At 40.4% G+C, this 15,965-nt stretch overlaps 1 protein-coding gene across 2 annotated transcripts; it reads left to right on the forward strand.

The window, feature by feature from the left end:
- The first annotated feature begins 209 nt into the window (after window positions 1-209).
- timeless (timeless circadian clock) lies at window positions 210-12,726 on the forward strand. 2 transcript variants are annotated; one of them, XM_061833509.1, is made up of 30 exons: window positions 210-361; window positions 866-991; window positions 1,075-1,228; window positions 1,427-1,541; window positions 3,199-3,261; window positions 3,359-3,460; window positions 3,922-4,077; window positions 4,156-4,289; window positions 4,414-4,501; window positions 4,631-4,807; window positions 5,541-5,758; window positions 5,865-5,968; window positions 6,371-6,540; window positions 6,615-6,740; window positions 7,089-7,240; window positions 7,322-7,419; window positions 7,490-7,616; window positions 7,894-8,095; window positions 8,333-8,472; window positions 8,601-8,680; window positions 8,789-8,912; window positions 9,005-9,087; window positions 9,169-9,323; window positions 9,395-9,605; window positions 10,195-10,263; window positions 10,347-10,465; window positions 10,578-10,803; window positions 11,007-11,046; window positions 11,155-11,207; window positions 11,337-12,726. In XM_061833509.1, the coding sequence occupies exons 2-30, from the start codon at window positions 910-912 to the stop codon at window positions 11,459-11,461; spliced, it is 3,693 nt and encodes a 1,230-aa protein (XP_061689493.1). In that variant the 5' UTR covers window positions 210-361; window positions 866-909; the 3' UTR covers window positions 11,462-12,726. The 2 variants fall into 2 exon arrangements, with proteins under 2 accessions (XP_061689493.1, XP_061689494.1); XM_061833510.1 differs by lacking the exons at window positions 11,007-11,046; window positions 11,155-11,207; window positions 11,337-12,726 and having other exon boundaries at window positions 10,381-10,465; window positions 10,578-10,769.
- The last annotated feature ends 3,239 nt before the right edge of the window (window positions 12,727-15,965 follow it).

Raw genomic sequence — 15,965 nt, forward strand, 5'->3', positions numbered from 1 at the left:
AACCTAATTACACACCTTAGTGTATTAAATGATACAATATCATGTAAAATGCATGATTTAAATTTTTTCTCGCACTTCTGTCAATTTACATCACCATATTTTATTTTATTTACAGTTGTGCTTCATACTTCCTAGCACTAGATGGCGACAATTTACATTTCCGCTTATTTACATTTCCCAAGAACGCATACAATGACGACATTCTACATCCGGTTTTGTTTCGCTTCTTGGCGCCAGACCTGCGTCGTTGGTGGCGAGCGTTCTCCCTCCCGTTAACTTGTTTGACGCCAACAAAACACTTTTCTTTCAAATAATTTTTCCTTCCGCTGCTCGGCGACGAGTTGGACATCTGCTGGCACTTGTGAGTTCAAAACAAGTTTAATGCTCCTCGAGTCTCCGGCCACAACATTAGGATCACCAGCTGAATGTTTTAAAAGCTCTTAAAAGCAAAATTAATTCCAAATTAAAACCTGTACAGTATTAGTACTGCTACTCTTCTCATTATGATGCCGTGGCGTTTTATATGCCCGCAAACTGCATTACGACTACAAAAATAAACACCTGTGTTAGGTAGTATCTGTCAAAAATACGCCCTACAATTTTATTAAATGCGGAATACTTGTTGCAGTTATACGTCATTTCTTTTTAGGCTGTTCATGTGTGCCAAATGTTGTCCGTGAATGTCAATAGCTGTTGAGGAACTTGAGGTCTCGATGAACTGTTGTTTGGTGCTACGGGCGGTAATCACACAAGTATCAAAAACCAATAATCAAATGCTGTAGTGCTCAGTTCATATTTATGATTGTATTTTCAATAAGTACAGCTACTGTATTGGACACTTATGTCTTTTTTTTTTTCCATGCAGCTCTTCGCTTTTGTTCATGCCGAAGGTGTTTAAACTTATCCAGGATGAATTGTGAACTTCTGGCAACGTGCAGCGCTCTTGGATACCTGGAGGGAGACACTTATCACAAAGAAGCTGATTGTTTAGGTGAGTTTATTTTGTAATGGGTATTCAATGAGCTTCATCACAATGTGTGTTATGATGATTTTAAAGAAAACATTATGTTCCAGAGAGTGTGAAAGACTTGATCAGGTTCTTGCGCTATGAAGATGACACCCGTGATGTCCGGCAGCAGCTGGGCGAAGGGCACATCGTTGAACATGACCTTCTGCCTATTATCACTCAGCATGGCCATGACAAAACCTTGTTTGATGCTTGCTTACGGTAAACAACCCAGGATGAAACTTGACTCCTCTAAAATACTGTATGTGCTTGCACATTTAGTCACTGTTATTGTGGTTGAGTCATCAAATTATAAATGCAATGTGTTTTGATCATGCAATAGAATGTTGAACGTGTCTTATAGTAGCATTATAACCCTAGTTGCTTATTTGACACTGTACATATTTCTTCATTTCACAGGCTCATGGTGAATCTAACACAACCTGCTATCCTCTGCTTTGGGAAGGTTCCTGATGACCCGATGTTTAGACATCACTTTTTGAAAGTGACTTCTCATTTACAAGCCTACAAAGAGGTACTGACTGTATATAATTGAAATACCATATTTTCCGGACGATAACGTGCAGCGGATAATGAGTCGCGCCCACTCTGTATAGCGTTTTTTTTTCTTCCATAGACTAACCGAGCCTGACCATACACTCCGGCTTTATAGTGTACGTACTGGTACATTGTGAATGTAGATGTTCTTTCAGAAAGTATTTGTAAATGTTTAATTTTATACTTTGTTCATTACCTTGTTAATTATATACCGTGTTCAATTTATTAGGTTGATTCTTCTTCTATGAGTGCTGCAAGTAAAGTCTTCTTCTTCTACATATTGGAGGCATTTGTGCATGCCCAAACCTGAGTGTACTTTTAAACTAATAGTCGCACACAACAAAACATATATATATATATTTTAGTCGCATCGTTAAATGTGTCACAGGATTCACCACACCCGAAAAAAGGAGCGGCTTTTCGTCTGGAAAATACTGTTCTTGTTCACTCACAGAAGTTATATTTTCCCAGGCATGTCTGTATCCTTAAAGCCTGATTGTAATTCATCTACACTAGACTAAACTTATGCACCATACTTTGTAGATCAGGGGTGCCCAGACTTTTTTACCACAAGATCTACTTTTCAAGCAGCTAGCTTGGGGGAGGGGGGCTAATGTCTTTTTTTTTTTTAAATGACCAATGATGAAATAGAATGACCAAGTCACAAAGATCTACCCACTACAAAAATGAAAAACATATTTATTTTAAAGTATATTGAGGATTCTTTATGTGTAAATGTATGTTTGTGTGCCTTGCATGACTGCATTAGCCAATATTGCACAACATAACATTGTGAACTCTAAACATTTTTTGTAACTGAATGAAATGAAAATGAAAGTGCAGTGGATTCGTCCAACTGCAGTAAGAAACACTCACAATCTCCGATGTCCTTCCACACGTCAGCCATGGCTTTACCACGCCGTGTAACTACACCTTTACAGCTGCAGAGATTTTATTGAAGATAATATTTCCACCTTATTTTTAAAAGATCGGAACAACGAGTCAGCTATGCCTCTTTTACCATCTCTCTGTCTTGGAAGGACTTCTTGGTATTAAGGGTGATGTGACGAACCCGGAAATGATGCTTCGGTGGCGGCTTGCGCTGTTGAACTTTTTTGTGTGAAAAGTGACTGCTGTGTGGCCAATTGGGATTTTAGTTTGTTCACTTTTCTCATTCTCAGCTTGTATTTCGGCGGAATGTTGGTGTCGTATTTTCTAAATACAGTTCGAAAATCCCGCGACACATTTCATTACACTGGCTGATGAGGCAAACGCACTTCGAAAATGACATTGTTAAAAAGTTGGCCGCCTCCCATTCCGTATGAAAATTATCGTTTTTGTCTTCTTTACTGCAGCATCCATACTAATATTTGTTGAGATTTCTTAAGTGAGAGCTCAAAATAGCGCGACACTGACAGCGTGTTTTCCTGTACTGTCGTTGTTTTCACATGCGCGGTGAGCTAAAGTTAAAGTTAGTGTGAGTGTCCCAAAGCCCACTTTTACTTTTGAAACTTACAATAACCTAAAATACATTGGTCCAAAGTGACAGGAAACCCCATAACTGTTTAAAAACACAATCTGATCAAGTCACAATTAAAAGATGATTTTATTTTTCCCCTCTGTTTTATTTGAAGGCATTCGCTACTGAGAAGGTGTTTGGTATTTTAAGTGAGACACTATACAACCTGTTACAAATGGTAAGTCAATACCATGTCTTTTGTCACATGTCAGCTTGTGTTCATACAAGTGTTTTATTTTCTTCTCTTTGGTCCTGGCCTTGTGATTTCCTTGCAGGAATGGGAGCAGCGGCAGGAAGAAGACAACCTTCTGATTGAAAGAATTCTAATGCTGGTTAGGAATGTGCTTCATGTACCTGCAGACCCCTTAGAGGAGAAGGTTAATATAAATATCAATCTAGTTTGATTTAGACGTAAGGAACTAGTAGAAAACCTGAATTTGGAAGTTAGTGTTGTTGAACATTTATAGATCATTTGATTAAGAATTCTATCAGTTGATTGTATGACACGTATTGAAACAGTCTCCACTTGTTGTTTAATGAGGCACAACGGGGTATACTACTTGGCTTCAACCGGCAAAGCGTGATCGATTCAGTTAGTGAGTTGATGAGGTGCTTTGAATTCAGTTAATTGTGGAATCTATATACCTTAAGACCACTAGAGCATTATACTGGCAGCAAACTACATTTTAGAGCAAATGTTCTACATCTTTTAAAAATATTCTAAAAACAAAGAATGAACTTGCAGCAAATGTTTTCTTCCTCTACTGTGCACATTTTAAGTTATTCTCATTAAGAAACTCTCAATGTTTTTTGGCTCCCTTACATCCTTGTGATGTAGAAAGTGGATGACGATGCCAGTGTCCATGACAGGCTGCTCTGGGCCATTCACATGAGCGGTTTCGATGATCTGGTCAAGTTTTTGGCGTCGGCCCAGAGTGAGCAGCAGTGGAGTATGCACGTGTTGGAAATCATCTCCCTCATGTTCAGAGACCAGGTTAAGAAAAATAACTTTTATTCGGGCTCATCAATGTACATCTCTAAAGGTACCTGTCAATCTTGTGACGGGTCACAGACGCCGGACATCTTGGTGAGTGCGGGACACGCTCGCTCGGCAGAAGAGAAGCAGAGAGACGCTTCGGAGTTGGAGGGGTTAAGGCAGAGGGAGCAGGCAGAGAAGCGTTCTCGCACACTGCAAAGAGGAAACAGGTACATTATATCAGAGGAACTCACGTAATGTACATTATTTTCACTCATGAGTGTCACTTGATCAACTGCTAGGAAAAAAAATGGTCTGAAATTGCTTGTTTATATGATTTTGTTTTTCTGTCAGACATTCACGGTTTGGAGGGTCTTTTGTTGTCAAAGGCCTAAAGGCAATCGGAGACAATGATTTGATTTATCACCGAAATGTTAACAATGTAAGTCCTTTGAAGCAATGTTTGCAAAATTCATTCAAACACTAACCTGTTCCCTGCCTGCCTTAACAAATTCCTGGTGGGTATTTGACATACTTAAATTACAGATGATTCTGAATCTTTAATTGATAGTTCAAAAACTACACTCACGACGTGGGTAAAGCTGTGAGACGCGTTCCCAGGCGGAATCGACAGGCCCCGGAGTTTGTGGCCAAACGGCGCTCAGCTTTAAATGTTCGACTCTTTCTGCGAGAGTTTTGTCTGGACTTTTTAGAGAACTGCTACAATCGCCTCATGTACATTGTCAAGGTTAGTGGCTACAAATTGCAAATATCTCTTTTTCCATCACAGTTGATGATTAACCTATATTTGTTTTATGCAAAATAATTGTATTCAAAATAAGTGGCAGTTTGGAAGAGTTTCATTGAAAATAATAACACTTCCATTCTTTGCCATATTCTGTTGATGTACCGGAATGAAACATTTGACACAGTTAGAGCTGTCACGATATTTACTGCAACCAACAATTTATCGTTTAATAAAAACAGAATGGACACGATATTTTTTCCGGACTCTACAAATTGTCTTTTTGTGGTGGGCTGTCGTGTGCATCACATAGCGAGCCTCCGGAGTAGGACGGCTGTGTCTTTAGCAGCTAGTAAACTCTTGCTGTTGGATGGAAATCATCTGAAAGAAATGATAATGGCAGGCCTTGACAGATATGTATGTATAAACTTATGCAATATATACATATGAGCTACAATCACAATAACATATTTTAGTGAATACAATTTCAATGATATCAGAGAAAGTTAACAAGTACTGTATTATTGGCCTTTTAAAAACAAATAACTTTGTATTAGCTCACAATATTATACTGTATGTGGGTGTCCATACACCTGATGAAGTGAAGAATGTCTGAAAATGGAATAAAGAGTGGTCAAAGCAAAATAAATTACTTTTGCATCGTACATACATTAGTTGCAGTTTGGTATTAGCTATGTGAACTGTGAGAGTCTTGATATTCTGTTCTCCTCTCCAGGAAAGCCTGATCCGAGAGGAATCTCAAGAGCACGACGAGACGTACTACCTGTGGGCCCTCAGCTTCTTCATGGCCTTCAACCGCGGCAACAACTTCCGTGCCGATTTAGTTTCTGAGACCATGTCCACCCGTACTTTCCATTTTATGGAGCGAAACATAACTAACTACTACGAGATGCTCTTGACTGACCGCAAAGAGGCCACGTCCTGGTCCCGCAGGTAAGTTGATTACTTGTTAGTATGTTAATTATTACAGTATTATTATTGCTTGAAAATGGCACGCTACTTATTTTACTGATAGTTCAGTTCTCCTTGTTCTTGCTAGGATGCACCTGGCACTGAAGGCATACCAAGAACTGCTGATGACTGTGAATGAGATGGACCGATCACAAGATGAAAGCATCCTCCACAGCGCCAATGTTATCAAAAGTATTGCTACAAATGACATCCAGTTCAGAAGTTGTAGCAAACATTTTATGCCAAGAAAGATAAGAATGCTCAACATAGTATCATGTTAAGATAAGACATATAAGACTAAATATGGAATCGCAGCACATGTTGATGCCATGCAATTGTACACCAAGCAACCACAACAATAAATGTTTTGTTAAAGTAACAGAGAATTATTATTAGGAAAGCTGTATTTTTTTATTCTGAATTTGTATGGGCTATTACTCTGTCTGAACTTTGTGTGCAGGTATACATATTGTGACTTTTGTGTTTATAGTTTTGAAGATGATAACTCTACATTACACATTATGCATAAATCCAGTTATCAATAAAACCATTTGTATTATTTACAATAATTTATTTTCTCCCCGGACCTTGTAGGTAACATATTCTACTTAATGGAATATAGGGAGATATTCCTGACTTTGCTGAGAAAGTATGATGGGACCACACAGCCCCGGTCCTATCTTAAAGACCTCGTGGAGTCAACCCATCTCTTCCTGCGTATGTTAGAGCGCTTCAGCAAAGGTCGCAGGAACTTGGTGGTGCAGGTACAATTTGTGTATGAATCTCTCTGTTACACCTTTAACAAAAAGATTTAACTCCAGAGGTTTTAATTCTACAGAAAAAGCGAGTGAAGCGGAAAAAGTCAAGGGGGGAGAAAAAACAGCCAGTTGGAGGAAGGACCCCAGAAGCTCTGGCAGACATCTGGAAGATTGTCGAGGGGCAACTGAAGGGTATAAAATTTCAGGTCAGTTTAATTATTTGTATTGCAGGATGAAGAAGTAACTCTAAGACTTGTTCTGTCTTGGATCCGACCTGTTGTTTTTGTGCGGAGCTGTGAGCAGTTGCTTAAGTTATGAGTGAGCTGCAGACTCTCTCTCCCCAGTTCATAAAAAGTAGCAATGTAAATTTAAAAGAAAAACTGTGACAGTGTGTTATGAATGAAGTTAATCTTAATGACAATATAACATTGAATATTTTATGTCTTTCTTCCAAAAATGACCGTAGTGCCCGCCTCTCATTCAACAATAACAAAATTCATAGTTCCCATTACTGATCGTCATCCTCATTCTTCATTTTATGCCCTCATCTGCAGCTGTCAGAGTCTTTAACCGAGCACATTGTGCCTTTCGATGCTGCATCTGAAACCCCTCTCGAGGAGCAGCGGACTGAGGCCATGGTGCGGGTGCAGGATGCTCTACAGGCCCAGTTAGGACCAGAGGCTTTAGGGCTCCTTAGGGCTGCCAGGTCAGTAATCAATCTCTGCACACAAAGCCCCAAGCACCAATCCAAAAATTCATTTACATTAAGAGAAACTGTTGCATTCAGGGAAGTCTGGCCCGAGGGAGATGTGTTTGGCTCGACTGATGTGGTACCTGAAGAAGAACTGGAACTGCTCAAGCAGATCTTACATGCAGAGCTGCCAAGTATGGATGCAGCGTAGTCAGATGATCATGCTCTCTCTGTGTAGGATTCAATTTTTACGCTTGATTTCAGGGTCAGCTCCTCCTGAGACTCAAATAGAAGAGGATGATGAAGATGGTGCAGAGCTAGAAGAAGAAGAAGAGTTGGAGGCTGTCCAGGTTTCTGAAACTGAGTTCAAATTTCTGGACTTCATCAAGAAGTAAGAAAGATAATACATTTATGCAAGGATTATAATAACATTTCTTTTTTAGTCTCTCAATGGAAGTCTCTCAAACTCTCTGAATTTTAGCGTTCACGTTTGGGCCAGAACAGAAGCCGTTATGTTTTTAATCCCATGTGCACAGTATGGAAAATATGCTGTTCTAGTGTTGCTTTTCCACTGTTCATCTTTTCTTGCCAAGATAACTGCTTAGCTTTTCCCTTTAAATGCAAATTCTACTCTGAGATCTGTTTTTTTTTTTCTTTACCCTGCACAGGTTTGCCAACCCCAGCATTGTGCGTCCATACCTGCTCTTACTCAAATCATACTCAACAAACACACCTCACACTAACCACTGCATTGTTCGAATGCTTCACCGTGTGGCATTTGACCTCAAAATGGATGCATTGCTGTACCAGCTGTCCGTCTTCCATCTCTTCAACAAGATCCTGAGCGACGCAGCTGCTTCGTCTTACAAGGTTGCCAAATAAGACAAGTAACAAGACCACAATAGAGTGTAGGCCCCTGCCTGTGTTTCACGTGGTGATAAAGTCCAGCATCTTCTGTGGGTCAATATTAACACAAATCATTTTTATGAACCATCATGTTTGGTTTTGGTTAGATTGATAATTTTGCATTGACTTTATTAGCTCTGGAGCTAACATAAAAATGATAGTGATGAGGCACATGAGCTAACCTCCTTTCTGTCCTCACAGGAGCTGGTCACCTTTGCCAAGTATGTGCTGAGCCGTTTCTTTTCCCTGGCAGCCACCAACAACAAGGCCTATGTTGAACTGTTGTTCTGGAAAAATGTTGGCGCTGTGCGTGAGATGACTGAAGGCTACGGCAAAGACAGGTTGGTGCTCTTTGTATATTGTATAAATGTATAGCTGGAAAAGATACATTACTATTGAAATGTGAAGCATAGTCACACACAAATTGTTCAAACCATTTCTGCTGTGGTCATTCTCTTACATTTATCAGAGTGGAAAATATGGCGGCTTGGACTGAGGAGGAGGAGCAAGAATTGCGCACCCTTTATGAAGAGCACCGACACTCTGAAGGTCTGGGTTTTTTGGTTTTTTTTATTCTTAACCCTCTTTAATTTGTTACATGTTGCAGTAACTAGGAAATTAAGTCTGAATCTATTGCTTATTGGTGACTCTTGCCAGTGCCAGACATTGTGGAGACTCTGCTTCCATTGCTAAGCAACAGTACACGCATACGGAGGCAGGTCGTTACCCAGCTGGTGCGCATGGGTCTTGTGGACAGCGCTAAAGAGTTGAAGAAACCCAAGTATGTACTTTGGATTGGCTGACTCATTATATTTGAAAGTAATTATTTGGAATTGATAACAAGCCCACTAACAAGGGTTTTCCTCAACAAAGGAAAGGTACCGCGATTGTCCTGTGGACCGAGGACCAGGAAGAAGAACTTCAGATGCTCTATGAAGAATACAAAGACTCTGATGGTAATCACTGTGTGCTTTATTTACTGACGTGGCTCATTTTGCGAGCAGCTTCAGTTTGTCTAATCTCCCCCCTCCCCTCAGATGTGCTTGGTAACATCCTTAAAAAGCTCACAGCCAAGCGCTCACGTGCACGTGTTGTGGACAAGCTGCTCAGTATGGGCCTGGTGTCAGAGAGACGAGAACTTTACAAGAAGAGGAGTCGAAGTTCTCATCCAAAGACCTCGGCCACACAAATAGTAAGTCCTAAAACTGTTCTTAGATGACTGAACAAAGCAAGGCCTATTGAGAAAACTCATTCTTCCTTTAGTCTGAAGAGGAATTCATTGCTGGACTCACGGAAGATTTCCCAGATGAGTCTCTAAACAGAGGGGAAGATGAGTCTGAGGAGAGTGAGGAAGATGACGAGGAGGAAATGAAAGAAAAACAGAATGCTGGCAGCAGGACGGAGCAAAGCTTTGTGTCTGAAGGGGAGCAGAGAACTAATTTTGGGGGCATGGTCACGGCACTGCATGAGAGAGGTGAAACTTTTTATTTCTCAGTATTGAGTTCTGTAGTGAGAATTATGACACTTATTCACCCGCACATTCTAAAACAACAGCTCTATGTGAGTCTGCTTTTGCAAAGGTAGAAATTCAGTATATTGTTTTTCAACAATGTACAATATGTACTTATGGTTAGAAAGTGAAATGTAGCGAGTCTCTTGGAAATGCTTGAGTACAGTCAATGAACGGAGCCAATAACCTCTGAAATATCAACACTTTTTATTTCTTGTTTCCTCTCTTTGTGTTCTAAAATCTACCAGCACTGGCCTGGGCAAATTGCTTCTTTCATGACAGTTGCACCTTCTGTTTTTTTTTTTTTTGCACGTCAATAAAAAAAAAAAGTAATACGGTACAATATATGTGGCGCCTTAAAATATTGTTTCCTGTTAAGAAAACTGGCAGGGAGTTAATTCACTTTTGGCTGCGTCTTTCGGTGTGCGGCGGGCTTTAGAAACACCTCTCATTATGATGCAGACAGAACAGGCATTGTTTTTGACTTGGATATTGTTGAGTATAATTGATTCAATACTGCAAGGATTACTTTGATTTTTTTTTTGTCATCCAGGGATGTCTGAAGCCCTCGGGTGGTTACAACGCTGTCTGGACCGAGCAGCTAAGGCCCGTGAGGATGACGGTAAGAAGGGTCCGCAAAGCTGTGTTGAAAATCTGTCCAAGAATGCCCAGTTCGAACGTGGCGTGATATGTGTCTTTGACCAGGTTTTTCTCAGGCTGCTCCTCTTGTCCCTCTCAGCGAGACATGTGAAGATGCCATGGAGGACAAGAGCTTCCATAAGTTGCTGCGCAAACTGGGCATGCAGGCACCTGCAAATGAACAGGTCGGATTTTGCTACAACATGTTCCTTATGGTGGTAATATGCTGTAAATATCCTGCCTGCTCAGTGAAACACAAAGCCTGACATTACTTTTTATACCATGTGTACTCATTAGGAGACGTTTTGGAGAATCCCAGCAAAGATCAGCCCGTCTCAGCTCCGGCGTGTAGCTGCATCTCTCAGTCAAAATCTGGATGAATCTAAAGGGGAGAAAGTCCTTGTGGAAGAAGTCAGCCCACCTGAAGAACCTCAAAGTGAAGCCTCCGATTCACAACGAGAAAACGCTTTGAAGGAGCTATTGGTTGCACGTAAGAGGAAACGGCTCTCCAACAAAGATGAAGGTATGTGTGGACACAGCAGTGTCTTTAATTCTGGGTCTCTCATCTAGTAAAGTACCATGTTCAGATGTCTTTCAAGCAGCATGTGGCTTTTGCCGAAATGTATATCTGTGAGTCAGTGTTGTTGAATTTATTGTGGGTTTTCTGAAGTCGTTAAAAAAGATGGAGAATCACACCAGTTGGTTCTCTCCTCTTATTTGTTTCAGCTCATCAGGATATGGAAGGAGCGGACAGTTCATTTGAGAGGTGAGGTCACGAAAATCGGCTTTGAGTCAATTTGATCAACCAAATTCCTGCTCAAAAGCACGTGTTGCCCTTGTAAACATCACTCCTCAATTTATTTGCATATCTTAGGCCCCAAGAGATGTTTAAAGGAAGCAGAGTATTGGATGATGAAGAAGCGGAAGGTACTTTTATTCTTTTTTGTTTAATTTTTTTTCAGATGTGAAACCAATAAATCTGATTACAATGCATTTTACATCCTAAACTTACAATAGCTGTGTCAAAATATGATTGACCCAGAGCTGTCTTTACAGATGATGGCTTCAGCACTGCACCGGAAATGGAAAAGAACAGTGAAGCAGATTCGGACGAGGAAAATATTTCCGCACCGGTGAAGCGGCGACGGAAGATGCTAGTAATTGATGATGAGGACGATTAGTTGAGAATCTTTGCAATGCAGTTACTGAAGTGAAAACAAATTACCCAAAGAAACAGTTCCTTCTTATAAGGCATAGTTAATTAGCTTTAATGTGCATTAAGAAAACTCGTTGTGTGCTTGATTGTTAAAGCAGTGTTATTAAGCAACTGAGGAGTTGAGTGAATGCATTAAAGTTCTACTGCGACTCGGATAAGCACATCCAGACTGTATCCACAGACATCTTTGGATATCATTATTCTGATCAACGTGATAACAATGATTGTTAACATCCCCCTTTGCCAGATGGCCACCTGTATTTTGTAGTAATATTCTGAAAAATATCATATTACAATCTCTTTGAATTTCAATATGAAAATTCATGGATTTTATGTCTTGTAATTAAACTTGATAGGTGCTCTTACAACAAATGGTGGAACAAATGCTTTGGTACAAATAAAATCAAGTATTTGTGCTTTCAAGCAAAAAGGTTCTGTGGGCAGAAGAAAATTAAATGAAATTGTAGCTGTATCGGTCAAGTTTTTGCACAGCAGTAACACAATTGAATGGATCTCAAGGGTGTTTTTTGTTGTCGTTTTATTTTTTACCTTTAGATCTTTAACCGGTCCTGTGTTTTGTCGATATGTTTAGAAATGCATCAACCCTGAACTACATTATGAGCAAACATAACAGTGTAATGCTATCCCATAAAAGAGCTATATGAAATAGTGTATTATGTCATTCTGTATATAAGTTCAGTTTTCCAAGCTATTTAAGTTTTTTTATTTGGTGAAGTGGCAGCACAGTGGCTCAGCTGGTAAAGTGTTGGCCTCACAGTTCTGAGGACCCGGGTTCAATCCTGGGCCCGCCTTTGTGGAGTTTGCATGTTCTGTTCGTGCTTGCATGGGTTTTCTCCGGGCACTCTGGTTTCCTCCCACATCCCAAAAACATGCAATATTAATTGGAGACTCTAAATTGCCCCTAGGTGTGATTGTGAGTGCGGCTGTTTGTCTTGATGTCCCCTGTGATTGGCTGGCAACCAGTTCAGGGGTTACCCCCGCCTCCTGCGCACTGACAGCTGGGATACGCTCCAGCACTCTTGTGACGCTCGTGAGGTTAAGCGGCAAAGAAAATAGATGGATGGATTTATTTGGTGAAGTGTAGCATGATTTAATCAAAGATGTACCTTGGTTTTCTATTCTAGGTAAATAACATGGTTTAAGTATGGTGCGTTGCTCCTATATACCTCCAAACTAAATGTAAATACTTTGAAACTGAAAATTATACTGTACTTTTTAAGCCTTTTATATAGCGCTGTTAATGGATTTGAATCTTGTGCTTCTATATAGGAAAAGGTGATAAATCACTTGCATTTTACATGATACTTAGCTGTATATGCTGATGGTGTAATTAAATCGTAAAACATTTTCCTCATGCAAGCGGAAGAAAAAAAACTTTTTGTCCTTATTTATTATGCTGGGGTTTTTTTTGGTTAACATTTGGTTAGGAACTGTGTGGTCCTGTGTGGCCTGGTTCTAATAGCAGCTTACATCATATAGGGTGCCCATAATGTATACTGTGCTTCTGTAATTGTCATTTTCGAAAATCAATGACAAATATTGGCCACGTCCACTTCTATCACGATACCTGTAGGTGGTACCATAGAGCAGAAGGCCCCAACACTCTGGCTCGCAGAACCTACAAGTATAAAGTGCATTTCAATTCATTAGGGCTTGGGTGGGGAACCTTTTTCCTTTCAACGGCCATTTCAGTTTTTACTTATTTGCTTCAGAGGATCTTGCTAAATTCTTATGAATATGTAGCGGGGATTGTGTTTTTTGTATGTCCTACTCATTTTGATAAGTTACCGAGCAGGACAAGCCGAAAGGAAAAGAAGAAGAAGACTAATAAGAGGTTTTAGTGGTTAGGTTCCCACCCCTGCATTAGGGGATGTAGTAAACCGAAATGGACACAAATAATAGGACAGCACTTAGAAATTCATATAAACCTATAGTGTCATATTTCGCATACGATTTCTTCAAAACGAGACTTGTGTGTGTGTGTGTGTGTGTGTGTGTTGTGTGTGTGTGTGTGTGTGTGTGTGTTGTGTGTGTGTGTGTGTGTGTGTGTGTGACAGCATTTGCTGCATTTAGTCATCCTCATATTCCAGCTGTGTGGGAGGTGGTCTTGCGCTCACATCTGGACTATGTTAGCAACTTCCTGTCACAGCATCTGCTCTGCCCCCACCTCACAAAATCCTCTGTCCAAGCCTTGAGTGCGTGCACAATGGTTAGTGAATTTGTCTTTGCTTAGAGGGGGCAGACGCTACATGTTATGATGTCATTTAATTGAGTGCATCAAAGAAACATCTGCACCTATGAAATAACGTGTGTTATACCATCAGGATGACTCATTTTTTTGTGTTCGGAACATAAGACTAACCCTGGCGGCTTTATTGCGTACATCTGATGCGCATACACACACTCATGGCAAATCTTTGTGTGAAGAGATGCCAGATTTGTTTCTCTCAAAACAAAGACTAGCCTTTCTATTTAAAGCTGCATAGTATTTGGAAGTTTTATACATATTACACCCTTGGGCTGCCAATATTTGTTTTACTATAACTGTATTATCCATTATATATATATATATATATATATATATATATATATTTGACAAGAAAAAAACCTCTCCCTATTCTGGCATTTTTGGAACGAGGTGATACCATAAACTACATGTTGCAAAACATCGGCTGAAGATGATGAGATTCTATTAATTACATTGAAGTAAAGGGTTTGCTTGACCATCCCCCCCCCCCCTATTTGTTTTTGAAAAATTGTGTGGTGTAGGCAGATGTGCACAAGTAACTGCTTGAATTGATTACTCACACTTAGATTCCACAAAACATTTAGGCTGATATTAATTGAGGAATGCTCTTTCTTGGAAAAACATGGGCAACGGCGCCTGGGGGCAAGCCAGGACATCTCCTATCCGTAGCACATCACGCAACCTGTAATATCTGCAATCTGCTCCGTTAAGTCAAACTGAGTGGAGCACATCCGCATATACAGTCGTGTTCAAAATAATAGCTGCCCAATGTGACTAACCAGATTAATCCACGTTTTCAATGTCATTTTGAGTGCTACATGTCAAACAAAGTATCAGTAAGTGCAGCAGATTCTCAGAAAACCAGCAAGAAGATCATTCACGATATACGCATAAGGCTGTGCAATTGGGCAATTTGTTGAAAGAGGTATGTAAAAAAAATAGCAGTCTCCCATTGACTTTACAAACTCAAAACCATCCCTCCATCCATTTTCTTCACCACTTAATCTCACAAGGGTCACACGGAGTGCTGGAGCCTATCCCAGCTGTCAACGGGCAGGAGGCGGGGTACACCCTGAACTGGTCGCAGGCCAATCGCAGGGCATATCAAGGCAACCAGCCGCACTCACAATCACACCTAGTGGCAATTTAGAGTGTCCAATTAATGTTGCATATTTTTGGAATGTGGGCGGAAACCGGAGTGCCCGGAGAAAACCTACGCAGGCACGGGGAGAACATGACAACTCCACACAGCCGTGTCTGGGATTGAACCTCAGAACTGTGAGGCCAACACTTTACCAGCTGAGCCACCGTGCCACCCAAACTCAAAATTAATTTGTAGAAACTTTTTCTAGGATTTACCAATCCTTTGAATCACTCAACTAATATTTAGGTGTATGACCACATTTTTTTTTCCGTGCGCCATGGAGTCAACCAACCTGTGTCACCTTTCAGCTCTTATACCACTGCAAGATTCCTTAACAACATTCCACAATACATTTACATTTATTGGTTTTGCTTCAGAAACAGCATTTTTGAAGTCACACCACAGGTTCTCCATTGGATTAAGGTCCGGAGATGGGGCTGGTAACTCCATGACATGAACTTTGTTGGTTTGGAACCAAGACTTTGCATGTTCACTAGTGTGTTTGGGGTTATTGTCTTGTTTATGGAAGTAAATTAGTGCCACCAGCATTTGAATTTGAAATGCCACAGAAAACTGGATTTGAATTTGAAATGTAAAGTGATCACATTTTCAATAGTTGCTACAATTCGCTGTCTGAAATTCAACCGGCTACAAATTTGCTGTGTGAAATTCAACTGGCTACAATTCAATCTAAAATTCCGTGTCCGTGCCACCGGCCAGGGTTACTTCAGGTCAGAACCGAATACCCAGCCAATCGCAGTTACGCTTTTTTAGTCACGTGACGTCACATACTAAGAAAGCGTAACTGGATTGGCTGGCTGTTTGGTTCTGACCTGAAGTAACCCTGCCTGGTGGCACAGACGGTGAATTTCAGACAGAGAATTGTGGCAACTATTGAAAATGTGATCACTTTACATTTCAAATTCAAATTCTGTTTTCTGTGGCATTTCAAATTCAAATCCTGGTGGCACGAATTTACTTCCATACTTGTTGATACACCCATTTCAAGGGCATGTTCTCTACACCATAAGGCAACATGACCTTTGAAAGTATTAT

Source organism: Syngnathoides biaculeatus, chromosome 10 (assembly GCF_019802595.1).
Source record: "Syngnathoides biaculeatus isolate LvHL_M chromosome 10, ASM1980259v1, whole genome shotgun sequence".
Taxonomy (NCBI): Eukaryota; Metazoa; Chordata; class Actinopteri; order Syngnathiformes; family Syngnathidae; genus Syngnathoides; species Syngnathoides biaculeatus.